The sequence below is a fragment of the Hydra viridissima genome, unplaced genomic scaffold, assembly GCF_058129835.1.
Source record: "Hydra viridissima isolate aposymbiotic clone 2 unplaced genomic scaffold, HvirCarnegie_v1 scaffold_1, whole genome shotgun sequence".
Taxonomy (NCBI): domain Eukaryota; kingdom Metazoa; phylum Cnidaria; class Hydrozoa; order Anthoathecata; family Hydridae; genus Hydra; species Hydra viridissima.
The window spans coordinates 3,552,127-3,575,101 of NW_028324300.1; the positions used below are offsets into that span (position 1 = coordinate 3,552,127).

Sequence of the window (22,975 nt, forward strand, 5' to 3'; positions counted from 1 at the left end):
CAAATCATTAGCTTCTCTGAAGTTGAAATAGTGACAATTGAAAATTATGATGCATCACCAATGACGTCAATAATTTTGAAAATAGATGAAACAGAAAGAATGGTTATTTGTAAGCATTCACACATTTATAAACATTTACAAGCATTCGCTGAAAGTTAAAAAGAGAAAGACAATAGAATTAAGCTGTCAAAACAGAGCACTTGAACACTAAACTGTTGTTTTTTAAGTACATATCCAAACTATTTAAGAACTTTGTAGATGTTTTATTAACAAAAAAAGATTGTTATATTTTTTTAGCAATAATTTTTAGCGCTAATTTTCAATGTATCTTAGGAAACGCAACTTATAAAAGCAAGCCTAAATGGACAGCATGTCTTATACTTGGTGACTTGTATAAATCATTAATAGGAGGACATGCGGACATGCAAATCATCCCTGGCAGTAATTTTCCCGAAGACATCCAGTCAACGCCCTACCTTCGGACCAAGGGGAGCATTGAAAGTAAAAGTTTTCAAATTTTTCTAGAATAATGAAAGTATTTCGTTGAAATTTACACTCCTTTATCATCTTCTTGATCTAGATCAGTTTCTTCTCAGCACAATTGAAACTTTACCTCATATTTCTCTCAATATATCCCTACCAAAGTTGTAGAAAAACCGTTTTTCATATAATTTCTTTACACTCCTATATATTTTCACACGTAGAATCTGCATACGGTACCAGTCCAATAAAATTTTAGGGCGTAAGTACACTTTTGCAACCCCCAAAATACAACTAATTGCATCTATTATATCATACGCATGAATGCATTTTAAGTTATATGTTTTAAGCTGTAAATGCTCTTAACGTTCAAAATTAACCCAACATTACTATTCACAATCATTTATGTACGAATGAATGGCTATTTTCATAGCAATAAAGTAACGATTGCTAGAAATTTCTTTTCCATTAAAGCGCGTCCCTTTTTGATTGATAAATTGCAGAATATCAGTCACAAAGCAGTAATAAAATTTGGCAAGTGTATAGATAACGGGTGATCACTAAAAATTCGCACAAATTTTAATTTAATTTTGCCCCGTTTCAAAATGACATATGTAACGTTTTACACATATTTGTTAAGCTCAGAGTTTCTAGTTTTCAAAAAACACAAGAAGAATTTTTGTTAAATATTTAAAAATGAAGGTGAACAAAAATAAAAAATAAAAATGAACACCAAAAACATGGGTATGAGTTTTATTTGGAAAATATGAATGTGGAAAAAACATACACCGTAAAACATTTCCATGCTGAAAATATTCCAGAAAGGACAATTTATGACATATATAAACGTGCTGAAAACAAATTTGGACATGAAAAAAAGGCTGGAAGTGGTCGTTTAGCCAAAAAAAATGCCAAAAAGTAAAGTTATCAAGCTAAAAACCATTTTTGATCATCAAGATGGTAACTCTCAAAGGATGTTGATTCTCAAAAGCAAGTAGCTCGTAAATTCAGTATTTCACTATCATATAAATTACTTAAAAATAAGTTTGCTATCAAATCTATAAAACAAAAAATCTCGAAGCGAGATGATCAAATGCTGCAGAGAATTTCAACATTATTTTAGTAGACTATCAGAATTACGGGAACTTTGAATGGATCATTAAGAATCGTATTTCACTTTAGATCACAGTATAATTAATGGAAACGCCAATTTTTACTCAAGCAATACTTTATTGACTCCATCAAATGTTAAATACATTTAAAAAGAAAAGTTTTCAGAAAAAATGCTATCAATCAATTCATACACTTTAAATCGATAAATTTTCTAAAAGCTATACTTGCAAACTTATAGCTGCAGGTTTTCTAAGGAAGATAAAAATTCTTATAAAGGGTAGGAAGAGATGAATCATATTTGGAGATGAATTTTCATGTATTACATGTTAGTTGTAAACCATTTTTTATTTTGTAAGTTATTTTTAGCATTAACTTTCCGCCATTTAATAATTCACGTTCAACACATTTATAAGCGATAAACATTGACTTTAAAACTTTAAAATTTACTATTACATTACAATGATCCTCATCAAATTCATTTTCATGAATTTTTTTTTCATTTTCATGACATTCAATATGATTTTTTTTTTCCCACTTACAGATGTTTTTTTTATTGTTAAATGTCTTACGCAATACTTGGTATAAAGCAACAATTTAGCGGCTGTGGACATAAGTAAAAGTAAAAATATAGTAAAAAAAATATAGTAAAAAGTAACAAAAACCAAATAAGATCTAACACTTTTCTTTTTCTCTACAATGAGTTCATGTGTATTGACTTCAGCTGTACAACGTCAAAACACAGTATCTGTATTTTTCATAATTTTTTAAGTTGGCCCGCCAACTTAACTTCATACTTATCACTTGAAACTTCATAATATGAAGTTAAGTTGGCGGTCCAACTTAAAAAATTATGAAAAATACAGATACTGTGTTTTGACGTTGTACAGCTAACTTGAGGCGCCAATGTTTGTTAATAGTTCTAAATAAACGGTTACTATGGGTGTTACTAGATAAACAAACTCAGTCCTTCCTATTTATAAGCTTCATTAGATCATGTTGAGCCAAAATTCTACCATCACGTTCTAAAATGTTTGAATTATGAGAAAAAATCTAAATCCAATTCAATGCTTTTTGAGTTAACTTAATGTTCCCTATTTTATAAATTAACAAATGAAAGCTTTGTTCTTTCCATTCTTTACGAATAAATTTGAAAAAGTGAAACATTTGATTTTTCGTAGAAAGCAAGAGATACTCTTCAGTTTTTGTTGATGTTTTTTTAAAAAAAGAAAATAAAGAAATTTAAAAATAAAACTTTCTATTTTTTTGGCGGGCAATTTCTTTTTCTCGATAAAAAACTTATTATCTTACTGAAAGGTTTTTTTTGAGACGAGTCTTAGTGAATAAATTCGAAAATTCGATTTATAAATTTTTGTCAGTCAAATAAGATTTTTATGTTTAGAAGAACGAAACATCAATTTTTACTGAGAATTGAATTACTATTAAACAGGTTTATTATGTTAAGGGTAGACAAATCATAAATAAATTAAAAATGAATAAAAATAAAATTTAGACTCAATTTTTACTCAAGCAATACTTTATTGACTCCATCAAATATTAAAAACAGTCAAAAAGAAAAGTTTACAGAAAAAATACTAATCAGGATCACAGCTTCGTCCAAAGGTACAAAGGTACCTCTAAACCATATTTCCTCTAAACCCTATATACCTATAAACCGTATTTTCAACGCTATCAACCAATTTATATACTTGGAGCATTGTATTAAAGAGACTCGTTTTTAGAAAAGCATCATCATAGTAACAACTTTGTGTTCAGGCCAGATCTTCTCATTATGCCATATTTTCATATATGTCTAAAAAAAAAACTAATAAAGGTATCAAAAGGAATCAAGTTTTTTTCAAAAGGTAAATGAAGGACATAACCTTTGGAGGAGGGGGAAATCAGGACTCTGATTATCGTAATTTTTTTGAAAGACATTCTCATTTCACAATCCTATATCCAACAGTGACTTACATGAGACCAAACATATCCCAAAAGGAGATTTCTCAGCAACATCTAATTCAATAGGAAGTACGGGCTTCCTACCAAACATTAATACAAAAAGAGTGTATTTTGTTGACTTGCCTTGAAGTGTTACATGCAAAAGTACAAGCACCTAAGTCAATATCCCATGTACTGTGTCTGTCACTGCAAATCTTCACCAGCATTGACTGAAGGCATTTAAGTTATTGACCTAAAATATAAGAAAAAATTTTTTATAACCTGTTGTTCTATGCAAATTACATTCAAACTATCAACCTTGTTGATGATATGCTATAAAGTGATGCTTCACATTCAACATAACTTCCTTGATTATTTTGCTGTGAAACTCCATGCACTGGTCAGACATAAGAAGTTTGGTATACCCATTTGCATGAAGACCTGAAATATCTTAAATATTCTTAGATCTTAGAGATTAGAAAAAATTAATAAAATGTAACCAGGTAACATTATTGACTTTTACCATAAGAAATGGTATTTCAACACCACTTGGTAGTTTTAATTTAAGTGGATTTGTTGCCGCCCACTTTGTACAATAATCAGCGATAGTGAGGACATACTTATGTCTGGCAGATGTTTCAGGAAGTGTTTCAATTAAATTAGTGCCAATATGAAATCCTGGTGATTGGACTTTGACAGGATGCTGCTCTATATATATTACAGAATTTATATATATATATATATATACAATAATAATAACAAAAACAATAACAATGATAATAATGATAATAATAGTATTAATAAAAAAGCAGTAACAACAACAACAACAACAACAACAACAAAAACAGCAATAATAATAACAATAATAATAATAATAATAATAATAATAATAATAATAATAATAATAATAATAATAATAATAATAATAATAATGATAATAATAATAATAATGATATAATGATAATAATAATAATAATAACAATTACAGTGACAACAATAATAACAATAATAACAATAACAATAATACCAACAACAACAACAACAGCAACAAAAACAACAACAAAAACAACAACCTTAACAACAGCAATAAAAATATTAATAACGATAATGCAATATACATACAAGATTTTCTACATCTTTAGCAATTGTCAGCAAAAAGGTTTTTAAAATATGTAGAAAACTTATGTTCTACCAAGGTGACCAGTAGGTTCATCATGACAGGAACTAATAATTTGTTTTCTTTGCTTCTTGCTGAAAACCACTTAAAACCACAGGCCCTGTTTTTTTTTGAATTGCATTTTATTATCTTCTATTCTAAACCTAAGGAGTATAAATAGTTAAGTGGTTTCACAAACAGAATTTTTGTGTTTTAATTCATATGAATTCCGTTTGTAACTATTATTAAACCTGAGCAAAGCACAAACACTGTATGTACTTTGCATTTTGTACACTACATGTACTTTTTTACAATGTTAAAGTGATTACAATAGTTAATATGACATATATACTGTTAGTAATCTATTTTATAGTTTATATATAATGACATACATATTATAATGATTGTTAACATGCTTTAAAATTAATTGGGTGCAGAAGTTAAAAATATTGATAACAATATAAACCTTTTTTTACAAAAGTTCAAAAGCTAATTTATTGACAGACTTTGGCATCAGAATTTATTAAAACAAAGAAGCCGTAGCTTAATGGAGGAATATGCAATGGAAACTCTGATCTAATTGGTTCTAACACAGGTAACTTTGTTTCATTAACCATTTTTAAGACATTACCGTTAAGAGCTACCATTCCATCATCTATGTTTCCATTAGCTGGTGTAAGTAAATATTGATCAACCGAAAACTTGTTGTCCTTAAAATTTAAAGTTACCTCCTCTTTAGCATTCACATTAATCACAATTAAAACAACTGAGCCAGATGGATTAAGTCCTTGCCTCTCATTCCCACAATGTGCATACACTCGGACTTTCCTACCATGCTCTAAATACCCAGTTACATTTAAAACCTTTTGGCCAACAAGCCTTTTATGCAACAGTGAGCTCCAATAATCAGGTGCAGGGTTGAAATCATCATCTACTAATGAGTATTCTCCACCTTTAAATGATTGTCGTAGCACCACACTTATTCCCATTTGAGCAGCTAAACCTAGTTTATCCAGCCATAGAAAACCTGCAGCAAAACTGCTTCCTGCACCTTTGCTCCCGCCTCCATAAGTACTAGAAGTTTCTCCTATCCACACTTGTGGAACTTTAAATCGACCGCTTATGGCTTTTTCCACAATTGAAATGGCCTTTAGTCCGTAGTCAATAAAAGTGTCAAGGTAGTTAACATTGGTGAAGTTTTTAGGGCTGATGTGATCGCTTGATGAGTAATAGTGATGAAAAGTTACCCCATCTAAAATACCTTCCTCAATTGATTCCAAAAACAACTGAAAATAGTTATAGCGCTCTAATGTTGCCACATCTGGCCCCAATAGTTTTACCTGTTTTTTTTTTAAAACCTGATTAAGCATTTCACGCAATGTTTTAAAGTCTTTTGCCAGCTGTTCAGGTTTCAGAGTGATGTTAAAATGAGCTGGATATAAATCAAACTCATTACTAAGCTCAAAATTTGAATTGTAGTCCTTATGAACAATATATTCTAACAGTTCATTTGCATTTGAAGGATCCCAAGTACCATCAGGGTTGCGATTTAACACATTAAAGCCAAATATAAGTCTCCATTTAGCTTTATTTACAAAGTTCAATAGTGTGTCAAAATCATCTTTGTCATAGTAACGCTCATTTGGCCTAAAATTCATAAAATCCTCCTTGGTACCACCAAATCTCAAATAGAACTCTCCTTCTGAAGAAAGTCCTTGAGCTAATGCCAACAACTTTTCTGATTTTAAATCAACAAGGCGTGACTTAGTATAAAAATAGCCTGCACCAAATGTCAAAGATAAAAATTCTCTTTCTATTTTAGAAGCAGCTTCTTCAAAGTTGATATTCAAAGACACTTCTGTAGTATTTACAAACTGTGCTAAAATAAGAATGAACCAAAAAGACATTTTCCTAAAATGATTATAGAATTAACTAAAATTATTATTTGTTTAAAATGTAAGTGTATTGCTATAAAAAGTTTACATAAAATGCTATAAAATGTAAAGAAATTGCAATTTTTAAAACTTGCAAAACTTTAAAACTGCTTTTCTGAACTACGTAATATAAGGTTTGTCATTGCAAAGAAAATCTGATTTTTTGAACAAATCTGATCTTATGAACACTAGGGCTCTGATAAAAAAGATAGTAATAATCGAGTAAAACAAAAACAAATTAGAGTATAAATAAATATAGATGGATTTTACAATTGTAAAGGAACTTTTTGTATTCATTTTGTAGACTAAGTGTTAAACTTGTTTCTTAAAAATTAATAATTGATGAAATAATTCAAATATATGTGAAATTAATGTGAAGTACACATTAAATGTAGAAATTTTCATTATTATTATTAGTAACATTAGAAGTAATGATAACAACATGCATGAAAAATCTCAAAAATTAAAAGCAAAATATTGATTATCCGAACGACACTTTGTTGTTTAAAATGACGGTAACTAGAAAAACTCATGGTATTATCTTAAATAAATCAAACTTTTTCAATGCATTGCGATCCACTTTCTTGTAATGATGTAGCAATTTGCTTGGACAAATAAATCGAATGCTTATTTCCCGTTCATAACGATAAAAAACGGTTTAGGCTCGAATTCCAAAGTCGAACTTGAAAGTTCAAGCTGACTTCAAATTTCAAGTTCGAATTCAAAATAAGTTAATAACAATCTTAAAAGTGAACTTTGTCTATGAAGCTATCATTTTAAATTACAATTTCATTCTGGTAAATTCGAAGAAAAATGGCGCACCGTCCCACATTTTTAACGGTGTCAAACAGTTTGGTGAAAATTGAGTAATTGGCAGACAATTAAAACAACTCTGGCCTCCTCGTTCTCCACACCTAAATCTATGTGATTACTAGCTCTGAGGAGAGTTGCAAGCAAAAGTATATTATTGCAATCGGCCCAAATCTAAAGAAAAATTACTTAATTAAATCGAGCAAGCAATAGCAAACCTTTCACAAGAAAAAACAGCTACAGCCATTAAAACCATAGTGGTCCGTTTCGAAACTGTTGTGCAAGAAAATGGAGGCCATTTCGAGCATCTATTAAAAACCACAAAAGATGTTTCTAATTTAGTTGCGTTTTTGAAATAAAATTTACTGTAGCTTGATTATTTTTTCTTTTTGCTTATGTTAAAATTGTGCGTTACTTTTCGAACGTCTTTCATTTTAAACTTCAATAAAATACCACGAAGAATTTATCGTTAGTATAAATGGGATATTGGCTTAAACTACAATCAAACCGTGTTTTATGGTCAGTTTGTCCGGGATAAGAGATAATCTCAATAAAACCTCGTTGTGTTTTGTAAAGTTTTTTATTTTTCATGAAAATTTTCACTAATGACCTGCTATTAGGATATTTTTTTTTTTAAACACATTCTTGAACATTTTTTCATGACTTTTAGACAAACATAAAAAAAGTTCATATTTATTTATTCAAACAATTCACTTGGTAAATTCATCTAAAGTCGTTAAATGTTTTCTATTTTTAAAACTTAGTTTTCTATTTGCCTTCAATTTTCTAGTGTTATGATTTTTGTGGAAACACAATATTTCAAAACATGATTTCTCGTTTAAAAATAAAGCTTCAGAATTGAAATTTTCACCAATGATTCATTACATATAAAAGAATCATTTAACTCATAGGTTTTTATAATTTGTTATAATTTTCCTATAGAGATAATCTAAAAATAAAAAGCAGAGTTTTTGCCAAATATTTAAAAATTTTTTATTAAAATCTGACAAGATCTCTTGGGGGAATAATTAAACTATTAAACAGAGCAAATCTGTCATCAGAATAAGTGTACAAAGTTTCAAATTCATTTAAAAAACTGTAACTAGAGTAATATAGTTTCAAATTTTAAAGTTTTCCCCCTATTTTTGGGTTAATTTCCGCGATTATGAATAATTTATATGCATTTAATTTTTTTTTTAATTGGAAAAAAAGTGTATAATAAACCATAATGAAAATAGGTTTTATCTTAGAACCTGCATTTTAGATTTTTTTCTGTGGTACCCCTTAAACAGTAAAACTCGAAACCCAAAAGGACTAGACGTGAATAGACTGTTTAGTTATAGTTTAAACGATTCGTTGAGTTTTTTGACGTCACAACGATTGGCTTCTTTTTACGTAGAAAGCAAAAAATGGGGTTCACCGATCTTTATCATCAGTCAATTGTTTATAAAAATGTTATATGAATTAAAAAGTTATTTACCAAAAAACAATCAAAAGATTAAGTTTTTGGTACTGCAGGTCGAGCCAACTTCAACCGACTAATTTAAAATGCATACAACTTATTATTATTATTATTCTTTTTTCTTTTTTCTTTAATGAAAGTGAAACTTATTTAATTTTTTAAAAATCTAATTGTAAAAAGTTTTTCATTGCTGTATATACATTTAAAATCAGTTAGTTCAAGTTAACCCATCCTGTATGTAACCAGTGGCGTACCAACATGTTTTGGGGCCTAGGGCGGCACTTGGTAAATGGGGCCTATATATATATATATATATATATATATATATATATATATATATATATATATATATATATATATATATATATATACATATATATATATATATATATATATATATATATAATTATATTTATTATATTTGTTATATTAATTATATTTATTATATTTATTAAATTTATTACGATAATTATATTTATTATATTTATTATATTTATTATATCTATTATATTTATTATATCTATTATATTTATTACATTTATTATATTTATTATATCTATTATATTTATTATATTTATTATATTTATTATAAATACTATATTTGTTTTAATTATTATATTTATTATATTTATTAATGTTCACAAATAAGCTAGATATTAATTGGATTTATGAACCATAAAAATAATATGGGGGATTTAAAAAAAAACTATTTTGATTTTGATGTTTTCGGAATCTGAGGCCCCCAAAATGAATGTTATCATGGTCTCGGGCTTAAATTTGTCCATTCCACCTATGGTAATAGCTCCTTCCATATGAGAAATTCGCTAGGACGAGCAAACAATATCAAAACTTAATGTTTTCGTACTACTGATAAAAATTATTGTTTACCAAAATAGGCTAGGCCTACTCATTTTTAAGGTCAAAATTAGTTATTAAAAACCAAGTAATTGAATTGACAATGCGGATAGTGTTTAAGGACAGGCCCCTTATGTGGCTTCAACATAAAACGACGTGCGATATAAAATTATAACCTGATAACTAAAATCTTCTCACGTAGCCTTGTTAGGCCTATATGCAGGAATAAAATTATAACTTACCATGTAACTTGGTGATGACGAACTGAAGACGTGATTTGCTCTCGAATTATTGAGGTACTGAATGATAGAGTATATTAATCACATTAACGATACAACATAAACATCCGTCAGTCTGCCTGAACCATCATGAACCATAGACTCGTAGGTAGGGCGTAGTGTGGGGGAGGAAGCTTCGCGGAGGGCCTCAAAAACAGTCACGGTGGTTGTTATTGGCCAAGATGTTATTTCAATTTCTTATATCTTGGTTTTTTTTCTGTGGATGTTTATTTTCTTGGCAAGCAGATACGATCATGTTTCAGGTTCATTTTTGTTGTAAACAATTATGATTACAGAACAAAAATGTTGACTATTACAAAATCCGGCTGAAGTAAAAAAAATATAAATTATATTAACATTTGCGGGCCTACTCCCAGATGGGGCCTGGGGCGGACCGCCCCCCGCCCCACCTTCGGTACGCCACTGTATGTAACATCACCTTCTTTTTAGCTCAATTTAAATGCTCAATAGAAATGTATAATATGTTTAACAGTTTTTTTTTACTCTTTTGTAAAGTTTTGTTGAAATTTCGTATATTCCTACGTTTTGAATCCACTTTCCCAGTACAAACGTTTAGAGCAACCTCACAAGCTCTCAACGTTAATGACAGGGGGTAAAAATTACTTTTTGGTTTTACCTTTGCCAATGCAACGGACAATATGCTTCAGATTAGTTTGCACTTATTTACTTTCGGAAAAGAAATGCGATACTTCTTATTTTCAGAATTATTTATTTACCCGATTTGATCAAGAGTACGCAAGCTACCCGTTGTTCCATCAAAACTTAATATCATATTTAGTAGCTGTCTAATTTTCATAAAAAAATTAAAATGTTAGTTTTTAGAAGTTTACGGGATTTAGTTATTTATTCTCTTGCTAAATATCTACGCTAAGAAATAAATATTTAAATGAAATAAAATTTATTTAAAACTGATTCTTTCTTATAAAATTTGAAGTTAATATTTATGATCCATGAAATTTTTATTTGTTATCGTGCTTTTATTTGTTTCTGCAGCAACTTTCTCTTTAGAATAGGATTCCAAAATTGGAGAACAACTTTTAAATTCTCCATGTGCTGACTCGAATTACAGTCATCATGGTATCCTCAAAGAAAAAAAATTTTAAGAATTTAATACTTCTATTTTACATAAGAAATTATCATTAAAATTACAGCGCTAAATATTGCTAGGTGTCATTTTTAGCATGTAAAAAAAATCTCCATATTTAGAATTGTTCAATCCTTTATGTGCGATACAACTAAAAAAAAAATGTCTCTTGTTAAAAGTTTTAACATCGTTAAGTGAATGTGCAATTAAATTTTTTTATCAGAAGCTTGATAATTATTTACATCTACGATGAATGAATTAAAAAAAAAAAAAATCAAATATTCTTTAAAAAACAATCTTTATTGTCCTCGAGCAAAATTATGAAACTCACAACCTTTTAGAAACAGAGAAAATATCGACAACATTATTTGACTTTGGCACAGCTTTCCACTTTTTGTTAAATATTTTGCGCTGTAACAACAGTGGTACTTTTTACTTTCTGTTTATCATTCTGATTTTAAAGATGTATACATTGTATTAAAAGTATATAAATAGATAAATAAATGAAGCGTGCAGTTTCTCTACATTTGATAAAATTCTTTATAACAGAGAATTTCTAACATATTTGCAATTTCGCGCCAGTTTTCACCATAAATATTTAAAAAACACTTTATTGATAAAAATCGTATTTAGATACAAAAAAAAAATGAATTTTTAAATGAGCGTTTCTTTACAAATGAATATAAGGTTTCTTTTTTTTTTTTTTTTAAATTAGTTTGCAGCCTAAACAAAAATGAAAAAAAGAGTAATTCTCACTGCTCTGGTAATTCTATAATTTTTTTAGAAAATGGTTTAAAACGATTGAAATTATCTAAATTTACCTCCGTCTATTTTATACTTTGATTTAAATTTCTTTTAAGAAGATACTCTCGTGCTTCTAACACTCTAAATAAACAACTCCAATTGGGAAAATATTTTTAATTTGATAAGAAAGAAAACAACGGTTTCACTTTTTTATAGCATTTTACGGCGTTGGTGGTGCGAATGACATCGGGAAGAACATTTGGTGAGCAACAAATTTGTTTAAAACCTCCTCAAAAAAAAAATTTGCTAAAACCTCCTCAGCTTACCTCTACCAGTGAAATAAAAGACTGATTTTTTGTACTTCAGAATTAAAAAATTTATTTTTAAAAATCTATTTTTAGAGTTGTTTACTTCTGAAGAAGTTGACCTTACGAAATCAAACCTTGTAACCATCTTCAAGAGTCTCAGTAAAGAGTACACTTTATCATTTGAACTGAAACCTGCATCTTTTCTAGGAAATTGGCCCTGCGTATTACATTTAACGATTGGAGGTTATCTAAGTTCATACGGAGACAGGACTCCAGGCATTTGGTTAAAGAGTGACGGTAGTGGGGTATCTTTTATATGTTCAGCTTTAAATGGTACCCCAGGTGTACCCTCATGTTTTTATGGCAACTCCTTTCCAATAAATATTTGGAGCTACATTTCAATCAAGCAGCTGTTAGTTGAAAACGCTTACTTTTTTACTGTTATAATAAACAATGCAGTTGTTTATAACGGAACAAACTCCAATGCAGGACAGTTTTCAATTGTGAAGGTTTTTGTTGGTAGAAACCCTTGGAATCCACCTATCAATGGATTCATTCGGAACTTAGCCATAACAAATGCATTATGGGGTAAATATTTATATTTATTTATTTCACAACAATCGAAACATTTTTTTTTGAAGTTAACTAGCCATTTTTTTCGAACGTTTATAATACTTTAGACTCGTTAATCATCGAAGCAGCAGATTCATGCCCTGGAAACCTCGTAGCTGTGTTAAATAGTCTTCCCAATGAATATTTTATTTCGGTTGAAATATTTCCAACTTATTTCGAGAGTGAACATTCTAGCGTCATTCATTTTTCCATTGGGGAAGATCTCGGTAGTTATGGAGACAGAGCTCCAGCAGTTTGGCTATATAGAAATGGAAGCATGCAAATCTGCTCAGCAATAAATGGAAATGCAAATTTATGTATCAATACAGAGCAGATAGCATCGAAGAAATGGTCAAAAGTTGAAATTATGCAGGTCAGTGAAGAGGGAGTCTACACTTACAGTGTGAACATAAACGGAAAAATGAGCTATAAAACATCCAATAAAGATGCAAGAAATTTTTTAAATGTTAAAGTTTACATTGGGGATCCCTGGCACATAGCGCAACCAGGATTCATTTGAAATCTAGTTATCTATAATGCATACGGAGGTTTTAAGTAACATTGATATATACTACTTTTTGTTTGTTTTTTTTTTGTTGTTTTTTTGTTGTTTTTTTAAATTTATTTAAAACTAGCAGTTCACAATAGAAAAAAAAACATTAAGCACCATGTTCTCGCTTTCAGCTACAACGTACAAGAAAAACTTCTGCAAGCCACCTCTAAATTTATTATTTGCATCATCCCTTGTAAAAAGGTAAAAATAATTCATTTTTTTTATCCCTTATTGTGTACCTACATAAGTTTTAAATTTATGAATTATGTTATTAATTCATTAAAATAATATTTAAAAAAATTTTAAAATCATTTTTTTAAATATTATTTTAATGAATTAATAACAAAAAAAAAGAGACCTTTTTTTTGCTCAGCGAGCTGACGGTGACTCTTTTTTTCAATTACACATATCAACCGGGAAAGTTTGCGCATAATGTCACAATCGAATACATTTTGCCGCCTTTTGTTTCCTTGACATCAGAAAGCGCATTAGATGGATTTTTCAAAGAGGAAACTATGCCTTTAAAGTACCAAGTATGATCAACTTAAAACACAGTCGTGAAATAATATTTATAATTTTTTCAAATTTTTTGATTAAAATTTTTCTCTGTTCAAAATGGTTGTTCTAAATTGTGATTGGTTCTGTTATCTCTTTGAAACAGTTTCCGGGAAATCTTTCTCTGGTTGGTGGCTTCAACCATTCAATCAATGCTACGCTTAAAAAACAGTGTTCGCAGCTCTCTAATTCGTTTACTGTCGATATTCCGGTAAAAATCTCCTATCAAAATTCAGCGGGAAAAATATGGAACCAATACAAAACTTTCCGTGAAGAAGCCATGACAAGTTGTAAAGTCAAGATTCCTAGAGACAAGAACTCTTTACCAGGTCCTTTGCTTACAGTTGGGACCTTTGTGATGATTTTTTTCTTCAAAGTAACCTTTTTTTCTTATCTCTCTTATCTTAATTATAGAAAGTAACAGTCGCGGAATTTATTGGGATGTAAAAAACTCACATATATACGTATGCATGAACCAGCATGTTAACACCTACCTAAGCTATGCTTTTTGTAGTGTAAATATCTCAGACATGTTTTGATGGTAGTTTATAAAGTTGAAGTCTGTTTCAATGTTCGTTCAGTTTTTAATTATGTTTTAGCATATTTCCCGAATTCCTTCCTCTCTAAAACTATTGGTCATTTAGAGCAGCAACAGCGTGCTACTACTCTGACAACAATGGCGAACATTGGAAAAGTAAGGAATAAATCCTCTTTAAATTTCGTTGTCATTATTTCTTTAAATGTTTAACATCCTCGAAGAAGGTTTCTTTTGTTCCTGATTACAATTGCTCCTACTTAATCCTCTTTTACAAGATTCATCAAAATCTTCTGTAGAAAAAAAAAACAACTAAAATTCGAGTTTTGCTTATGTTTTTCTGAATTCAAAATCTGGTTTCAAAATCATCTTTTCGTATAGCCTATTTTGGCATATTCCATACCAGTTTGGGCTGTTGGATACCAGTTTTGTTGCGATGAATGTCAGCGAGCTCATTTAACTTTAAAACTTTTGTTTTTTTTTGTTTCTCTACAGAATTATGATTTTGTAAAATAAAATCTTTCATTTTAGATTTAGACAAACGCATCGGTTTTGTAATCGGTCATCATTCCTCAACTGGAGAACTGTATGCCATTCACAGAAATCAGAAGACGTACCTAATCTTCTACAATACGCAAAACAGATGGACTGTTTTGTCAAACAATCAATTTGAGAAGAATGTTTTAAAAAATATTGATCAAAGTGCAAGGAGAAATCTCGAAGCAGATTACGACCATATTTTTACTTTGGGACCAAACCAATGGATGGGTAAAATCTTTTTAGACATATTAGTCCAGTACTGATTATTTTAAGATTTTTGTTGTAAGCAATTAAACTTTTTTTTACAATGCTATTTCAGGAAATTCTGAGGGATTATTTTTTCGAAAATTTGAAAACGATTCATGGCTACAAAGAGTGAGATGGCCAGTTTGATTACCGACAAGTTTGTAAAAGAACAGTATCCCGTTAGTTTTATTGCCATTACAAATAATAAGCAAACAAATTTCAACTTTTTTTAAAACGCCTTTAATCCTTCATATGATAGGCATTAAAAAAACTCAATCTATTCTTTAGAATTCTTAAAATTATACTGCATTTAATTATAGATAATTGAAGCTTAAAATTAAGTTTACACATGAAAACTGAAAAGTTTCTTCAAACTGAAAAATAACACTCATGGCATGTGTTTAGACCTGTTGTTTTCAAATTGCTGTTGGTTTTCTTGTTTATATCTGTTTGTCTCGTTTGAACTTAGTTATGAGGTTTTTTTTGTATGAGATAAAACTATCATCAGTGTGTAATAAAAAATTGAAAGGTATTTACCGAGAAGATGCACAGTGATTGAAAACAAAAAAAAAATGTCAACAAACCCCTCACAACCTTTTTGTAAATTTAGTGCCCTTTTTTTTTAATGACAAAAAATTACAATGATTATTTATTAAAAAAGTTAAAACAATTTGTTCATAAAGCTTGTATTTTATATTTTGTGATTAAAAGAAGTTAAAATTTTTATATTATTTTCAAAGAAATCTGAAAAATGAGAGATTTTTATTTAGTAAAAATTTATTTAGTAGAAATTTATTTCGTAGAAATGGAAACTTTTAATCTAAATAAAAGTCTTTACTTTTAAGATAATCTTTTAATTTTATATATTTCAAATATATTGAAAAAAAATTTTGCAATCAGCTTTTTTTTGTTCAAATTAGAAGAATTCTCTAAAATAACATAGAATATATGCATACTTTTTTTGTTTCAAATATCAGCAAAGATGATTTTTTTTCAGTTCAATTAACACTTCCACTTTTAGAATATAAATGGATTGCTGCGGGTACCTGCGGTATGGAGAGTTGTGTGATGAATCCATAAAAACCATAAATGTGCAATGAATCCATAAAAACCTTGTTTTCCGCCATTTTTTAACAGCAGTTTATTATATTAAAACAAATGAAAATGGCGGAAAACAAGGTTTTTATGGACTCATTGACAATTGTATTTCTTGAATTTGAGTTTTTTTTACTCGTATAACTTATTTTAGTATTTCAAATATTTTGAAGTAACATAGTTTTGTCATCATATGCTACTTAAAAGTTTGTTAAAAAGTCTATTGTTAATTTTGAATAACGATTTATTATTCGATAAATATTGCATATTTGAAATAGCTTTACTTAACAACTTCAGTATTTCCTGTAATATAAAAGCAACATTAGTTACTTAAACATTATAGGAAACTTAATGGGATAATTTTCAAAGAAATAATAACATAAAATGTTAAACAGTGTAAAGTGAAAAATTATATGAAGTGCTGAAAAAAATTTCTGATATATGTTAATGATTTTAAAAACAACAACAACAAAAAGATTAGGTCTTATCCCGAATATGCGTGAATTAGGAGTGGATAAATTACGATTATGGAAGGATTTACTTTACAAAATGAATTAAAACTTTAGAAATTAGCAAAGAAAACATAGATAAAGTAAAGGTTACTTCAGCTACATTCATTTCAAAAAAGAAGAAAAAACTAAAACAATGTGGTAAAGACTATAATTCATTATAGAAAAAGAATATTAATGTCTTCAAGAAAATCTTTTGACCAATAAAAGAAAACACTTTGATTCTGGAAAATCCCATAAACAAACAGGTGGTTCTTGAATAGTGAAGCAAAAGAGAAAAAATAAAAGAAATAGGCGTTGAACATTTTATTGCTCTATTTTTAGTCTCTGCAAAAAGTACATTTTTTTAAAAAAAGTCAAATTTTTTCCAGAAAAGTCAAAAAAGTTAAAAATTAGATAAAACCTTTCCTTTAAATATGAGTGTAAGGCAAGCTCTGGATTTAAAAGTGAATACTGACCTCAGCGATAAACAATATTTAGTGATAAAAAACTTAACCCTTGGACACATATTTATCCCCTTCTTGCACGATATTTTGGTGGAAAAAGTTAAATACTATCCTAAAAATATTTTTTTTCTCTGATTTCAGTTGTTACCATTAACATTGCTAAAGCTGTGTTTATATAAATGGTATAACAATACCAATAGTAGCAGCTGAAATAAATGATGGTAATTCTGCCAGAAGCATGGAAATATTAACTAGAGTATAGAACCAAAATGTTGTGCATTGGTTTGAAAATTCTAAAATTTTAATCAAAGTTATTTTTTACGCGTGCACCCAATCCTTACGCACGCATGAACGCGTATGCAAGCAATATACGCGTCAAAGGTGGGTGTAAAAAATAATTTTATTAATAAATTTGAATTCTTTGACCCAAAAAACTATTATTTTCAGATATAATATGTTTATTTACACTTTCTATCAAATTTTATTTTTTGCCGTTTTCTGATTATTCTGAGTCACTGTGCGTTGGTCTCTAAGTTATCTATCAATTTGTGACATTACCGCGTTAAAAAAACGCAGAGACCAGTTACTATTTTCTGTTTTAACTGAAAACGTTGAAAAGTTCAAAAGCAGAACTACTTTAACAAAAATAAAAAAGTAAATATTAAATAAATTGACAGAGTATTTTTTAAAGATTATTTGACATCTTTTTTAATCACTAGCTGAAGTAAATGATTTAAACACCCAAAAGACTTGTAAACACATTAGTTCTTTGGAAGCTGCTTTTACATTTGCTGCATTTTCTCTTAAGCAAACTGTGATCTTGTCTTTTGACTCCCACTCTTTCACAACATACTCAAGTCTTTGAAAAATGTTTGAAGCAGTATGTTTTTCATCAAACTTGGAACATGACAGGCATAATTTGATCCGCTCCCATTTTTCTGAAATGAAGTGTGCCATCATGCCCAAGTACTCATGGTGAAAGGATGATAAAGCGTCTAGACAGATGGAAACAGTTTTAGCATTTTTTTCGTTAAGAATAGTTTTCATTGCAAGCTTAATCTTTTCATAAGCTGGATTGAACATGCTACGGTAGTATTTCTCACTTCCAATGTCAAAGTGCGGTGTAAAAACCGCACGATGACATAAAAATCCCGGATTATTCATAATTGACCAAGGCTGTAAATCGAGGATAATTATTCAAATATAAATCGATGAAACTTCAGACCTTCTTCGGAGTTTGAATCAATTTTTGAGATATTGTCAATCCAGCCAGGTATCGTAAATCGCAACATTTCAGTTCTCTGCCATTTTGATCTGATGTCAAATAAGGGTATTATTCTTTTTTTAATTGTAATAGGCTCAAGTTGATCTGAAATTGATATATTTTCAGGACTGCCGGTAGTTGTGAATATTGCTTTTCAGTTAGGAGATTTTTTTTAGAGTAAGCTGTGGGTGCCGACTTCTTAATATAAACTTAAAAAAAATCTTGTAAAAGCTTCAGCTCGTTTTGGTTGCGGTTTGAACCGAAATTTTGGCTAAAACCGCAAAAGTAAAAAGTTGTTGAAGCAGAAATGTCGGTTTCGGTTTCGGCCGAAGCCGAAAGTTTCCGTTCGCTAATTTGAAACTCCAAATCATTTTAAAAACCATTTGTTGGGAACCATTCCCAATTAGCTTCTTAGATCGTGTAATGACACTGTCGTCATCAAAAAAATGTCGTCTATTTCATTTTCATTAAAAACAAGAAAAATATTTTTGTATTTATTTCTTTTAGAGCAAACTAAGTTTGTAAAGATAACTCTTTTTTGAGGTAACTTGTCTGAGGTAACTTTTACATGCAGCTATTTACAGTTGCAAGTAGAGTTTATTCTGATTAAATAACTTAAACCAAGGCGCGATCAAAACAAAAACATTTAGATAGAATGGTGTTTAAATAAATTATCTTTATTCATCCATTAGCAAGAAACTCATTCATTATATTCTCCTTTAGCAGCAATGATTGTGTCCAAGCAATTTCTGAACTTTGAGCAAGCTTCCTTGATATAGCGCTCTTTCATTTTTGATCGCTGCTTCATTATAGCAACTTTCAGGTACTTTAAGTTTAGATGAAAGGTGGCGCAAGCACTTTTGCCCCTACGGCAAAGTCTAAGGGGTTCAGGACTGACCTGCTTGAAGGCCACTTTTTCAATGTCGAGATCTAGGCAGTTGACAGCCCTTTTTGAACGTTTTTGGCAGAACCGGCAAGAGTTCCGGTTTGCTGGGAAACATTCTCTGTGTCTGGACTGATATTGGATATCCCCCAGGGGAGAACCATCATTTTCAATACATCTTGGTAGACTAAGGTCTAATGAGCTCTCTTAACTCTGACTTAAGAAATGACATTTAAAAAAAACTGTTTGATTTTAATCAACTTGTTAATTTTGTATGTTACCCTTTTGTATGGACTCTTCATACGCATGAAAAATTTCATGATGAAGAAATGAAGAACATCAAAATGATGTCGACTATTTGGAGCTAAGCTAAAACATTGCTGTAATTTCTAAACTGCTTTGTAAAACAATCTGTAAAACTAAATTAAAAAATTTTACAAAATTTTTTATATTGCAGGAAGCAAAAGTTTTCATTTTTTATGAATAGAATTTCTGGAAGGAGAAATATTTTTAAGTATTAGATAATAATAGGTATTTAAAGTAATAAATATAGAATAAATATATATAATAAATATAACAAATATATAATAACAATTAACATGCATTTATTTAAAAAAAACCTTCAGCGTAATGGTCAGATAAATGACAGCAAAATTATTTTTCCACAACCTTAATTTTATTCATACAAACATCAATTTGATGCAGCTTCTATCCTTGATTGATTTGCCTGAATAGCATATGTAAGTTGCGCGCAATCGAGCAGTCATTCAAGCCTTTTATGCTTCATTCTTGTAAAGTAAAAAAAAACATTTTGTTTTTCTCTTTTTCGTTTACAAAAATAAAGACACTTCTTAGCGCGCGTTGTTGTAACATGGACGTGTAAGAGACGTGCAGCTCATTGTTTTACATTAAAAAGGCCGCAGAAATCAGCGAGCCATGCGAGTTTCCGACAAACGCTAAATTTTCACCCGTCAACAAAAAAATCTATTAAAATGGCTGCCCACAGATTTAAAACAGAAACTCTGATCACGTGGTATTAGTTTAAGCTTTTATCGCATTTGTTTAACAAGACTGTTCAGTTGATAAATTACTAAACAAATTACACCAAGGTAAAGGAAATTAATTGTCGGCAAGAACAGCTTTTCATCATTTTTTCAATACGAACATTAGTAAATTTTTTAAACTTTTTTCGTGTAAACAAAGCCCTTCAATGATAAATTAGACCTGTAAGGATAATTTTAAAATGACTAAAAAAAGTATAGCGAAATATAAAAAAGCTAAAATAAAATTTTTTGTCAAGAACTGGATTTATTCAATTCCTAGGTCCTTCATTCACCAGCCTTAAACTTGTGTATTTTTTTAGTATTTTTTCGGATGTCGCCATTATTTGCCTCTACTCCTCTATAAGTTCCATAATATATATTCCACTGTGCATTATTTTTTTGATAGGTGTATTTTATCTTTTTATAATTCATTTGATAAAGCAAAACCTTTTAAAAAGTTATTCAAATTCATAATTATCTTGCAAAATGCGGCGAGATATTTCATGTTTTCGTTTTTCAATTTCATATATTATTTCATTTGTCATAAAAGGCATATTATAACCCTTTTTTTTTTGTCAAATAAAAATAGGTTTATATATAGCTGGTAAATCATGCTATGTTAAAATTAAGTAATTAGTTATTCTTGCGGTTTTCCATAAATTGGCTTTGCTAAATTCTTTAAAACTGTGACAAATTAATTTTTTTCTTTATTATATTTACATTCATTTTATGTATATGTTATTTATCCTTAACTGTATATATTTCTGTTGTTAAACATAGAAAGTTCTATAATATTCATAAACTGGAAGTCTACAGCAACGTAGTAGATGGAGTAGTTCCCTGGACATGAAACCATTGTGCTCCAGGTAGCTACAAAACTAGTTGGTATTTTGTATTACTTATTATATCTCTAATTATACATGTACTAAAGTAGGTAAGTAAATGGTCTCAATTTCTATACCATCAGCGTTGTTTCTTAAAATATTAAGAATGTCTAGCTATATAAAATTTAGCTTAAAACTTGGTTCTATTGCTGTTATCTTGAATAACTAAAAGGAAGTTGATGTGAATGATTAACCAAAAGTTTTCGACGAATCCGACTGACTTTAATATAATTTAATTTGTATTGTTTAAAACAAAAGATTTGTAACAACACGCAACGAGTATGGTTCGTCCATTTCTTATACATCCATGGTTACAAGTAAAATATAAATTTCATTATATCGTATTTAAGTAATAGAAGATGGAACCGCAAGGATTAAATTTGAATAAAGTACTGATGGCAAAGAATATAGAGGATAAAAGCGAAAATCTGATAAATTGACAAGGATAACTTACGTTAATCTTTTTTTTTTCTAAGTACAACTTGAAATTTTGAAATAATTTGTGAACAGTGCCCTACTTGATTGATCTTTTAGTTATATCTAACCTTATTTTAACTAAAGGCTATAGTTATTTTACAGCGATTTAGTTATAGTAATAAAAAAGTTTACTTTACAATTTCTTATCGTAAAAGCATTAAGGAGATATTCTTTCGTAATTAAATAACCATTTTAAACCATTTGATTTGCCATCACAAAATTTGCGATTACACAGTTGTATTTTAAACAGCCATTTCGATTTGCAATTTTGCTCGTGATTAATTGTTAACCTCATACCACGCTCCAGTCAGTTCAGATTATTATTATTATTATTATTATTATTATTATTATTATTATTATTATTATTATTATTATTATTATTATTACCGATTACATAATACCGATTAAAGAGTGTTAGTATTATCGGATTTTAAAGTTAGTTAATTTAGATAGAATGTCAAACCTGCAATCAAAACGTTGACTAAGAACCGTTAATATCAAGCTATTAAAGAAACTTTTTGAAAAATTATCCATATCTAACAACAACGAGGAAGAGTAGTATCAAAGTTTATTGGAGATGATGATAAACTACAGCAGGAAGCAGAGTCATCCGTAGAATTTACACTCTTATGAAAGAACGAGCTTTCAATTATTACCATGAATTTAAATAAACATGATCCCAAGATCGGTTCTTTAAGTTTAACACGCAATAAAACAAAAATTCCTTTATTAAAACTAGAACCATTTGATGGCAGACCAGAAATCTGGGTAACATTTATAGAGAACTTTAATTGTGCAATTAAAGTTCTCTATAAGTTCTCTTAGGAAGTGGACATATAAATAACTGTTTATCTCAAATAAAATGTTTTAATTGTGGACGTCATCATCATGTTGCATTATCTATATATGCAGAGAAATCTAACCTACAAAATTAATTGCATCATAATCAATCTGAAGGACAATGGACTTTAGTTGCTGAGGCTATTTCTGAAGGTCAACAATCTGTTTTGCTGCAGACTGGATCAATTCAAGTTTTGGACAATAATGGTAACTTTCATGATTGAAGAATATTTTTCGAGAATTACTCTCAGTAAAGTTATTTATCACCAAAGTTACATTCAAAGTTAAAAGTCAAAACATTAGGTAAGAA

The 22,975-nt window shown here is 29.3% G+C and overlaps 1 protein-coding gene and 1 pseudogene across 4 annotated transcripts; one reads left to right on the top strand and one right to left on the bottom strand.

The window, feature by feature from the left end:
- Positions 1-3,089: 3,089 nt before the first annotated feature.
- On the bottom strand, positions 3,090-7,300 carry LOC145187448 (heparanase-like). 3 transcript variants are annotated; one of them, XM_090094485.1, is made up of 4 exons: positions 4,654-7,300; positions 4,055-4,239; positions 3,565-3,784; positions 3,090-3,403 (listed from the first exon to the last, which is right to left on the bottom strand). In XM_090094485.1, exon 1 carries the CDS (start codon positions 6,592-6,594, stop codon positions 5,182-5,184), a length of 1,413 nt encoding a protein of 470 aa, XP_089950611.1. In that variant the 5' UTR covers positions 6,595-7,300; the 3' UTR covers positions 3,090-3,403; positions 3,565-3,784; positions 4,055-4,239; positions 4,654-5,181. The 3 variants fall into 3 exon arrangements, 1 of the variants encoding a protein (XP_089950611.1); XR_016454630.1 differs by lacking the exon at positions 3,090-3,403 and having other exon boundaries at positions 3,524-3,981; positions 4,650-4,853; XR_016454635.1 differs by lacking the exon at positions 3,090-3,403 and having other exon boundaries at positions 3,524-3,784; positions 4,650-4,851.
- Positions 7,301-11,828: 4,528 nt separating this feature from the next.
- Positions 11,829-15,481, top strand: LOC145188155 (uncharacterized; annotated as a pseudogene). Its single transcript, XR_016454655.1, has 11 exons — positions 11,829-11,894; positions 12,092-12,137; positions 12,277-12,771; positions 12,864-13,343; positions 13,480-13,549; positions 13,722-13,881; positions 14,010-14,232; positions 14,318-14,416; positions 14,550-14,597; positions 14,970-15,206; positions 15,298-15,481. The product of XR_016454655.1 is annotated as an uncharacterized LOC145188155 (transcript).
- Positions 15,482-22,975: the final 7,494 nt, after the last annotated feature.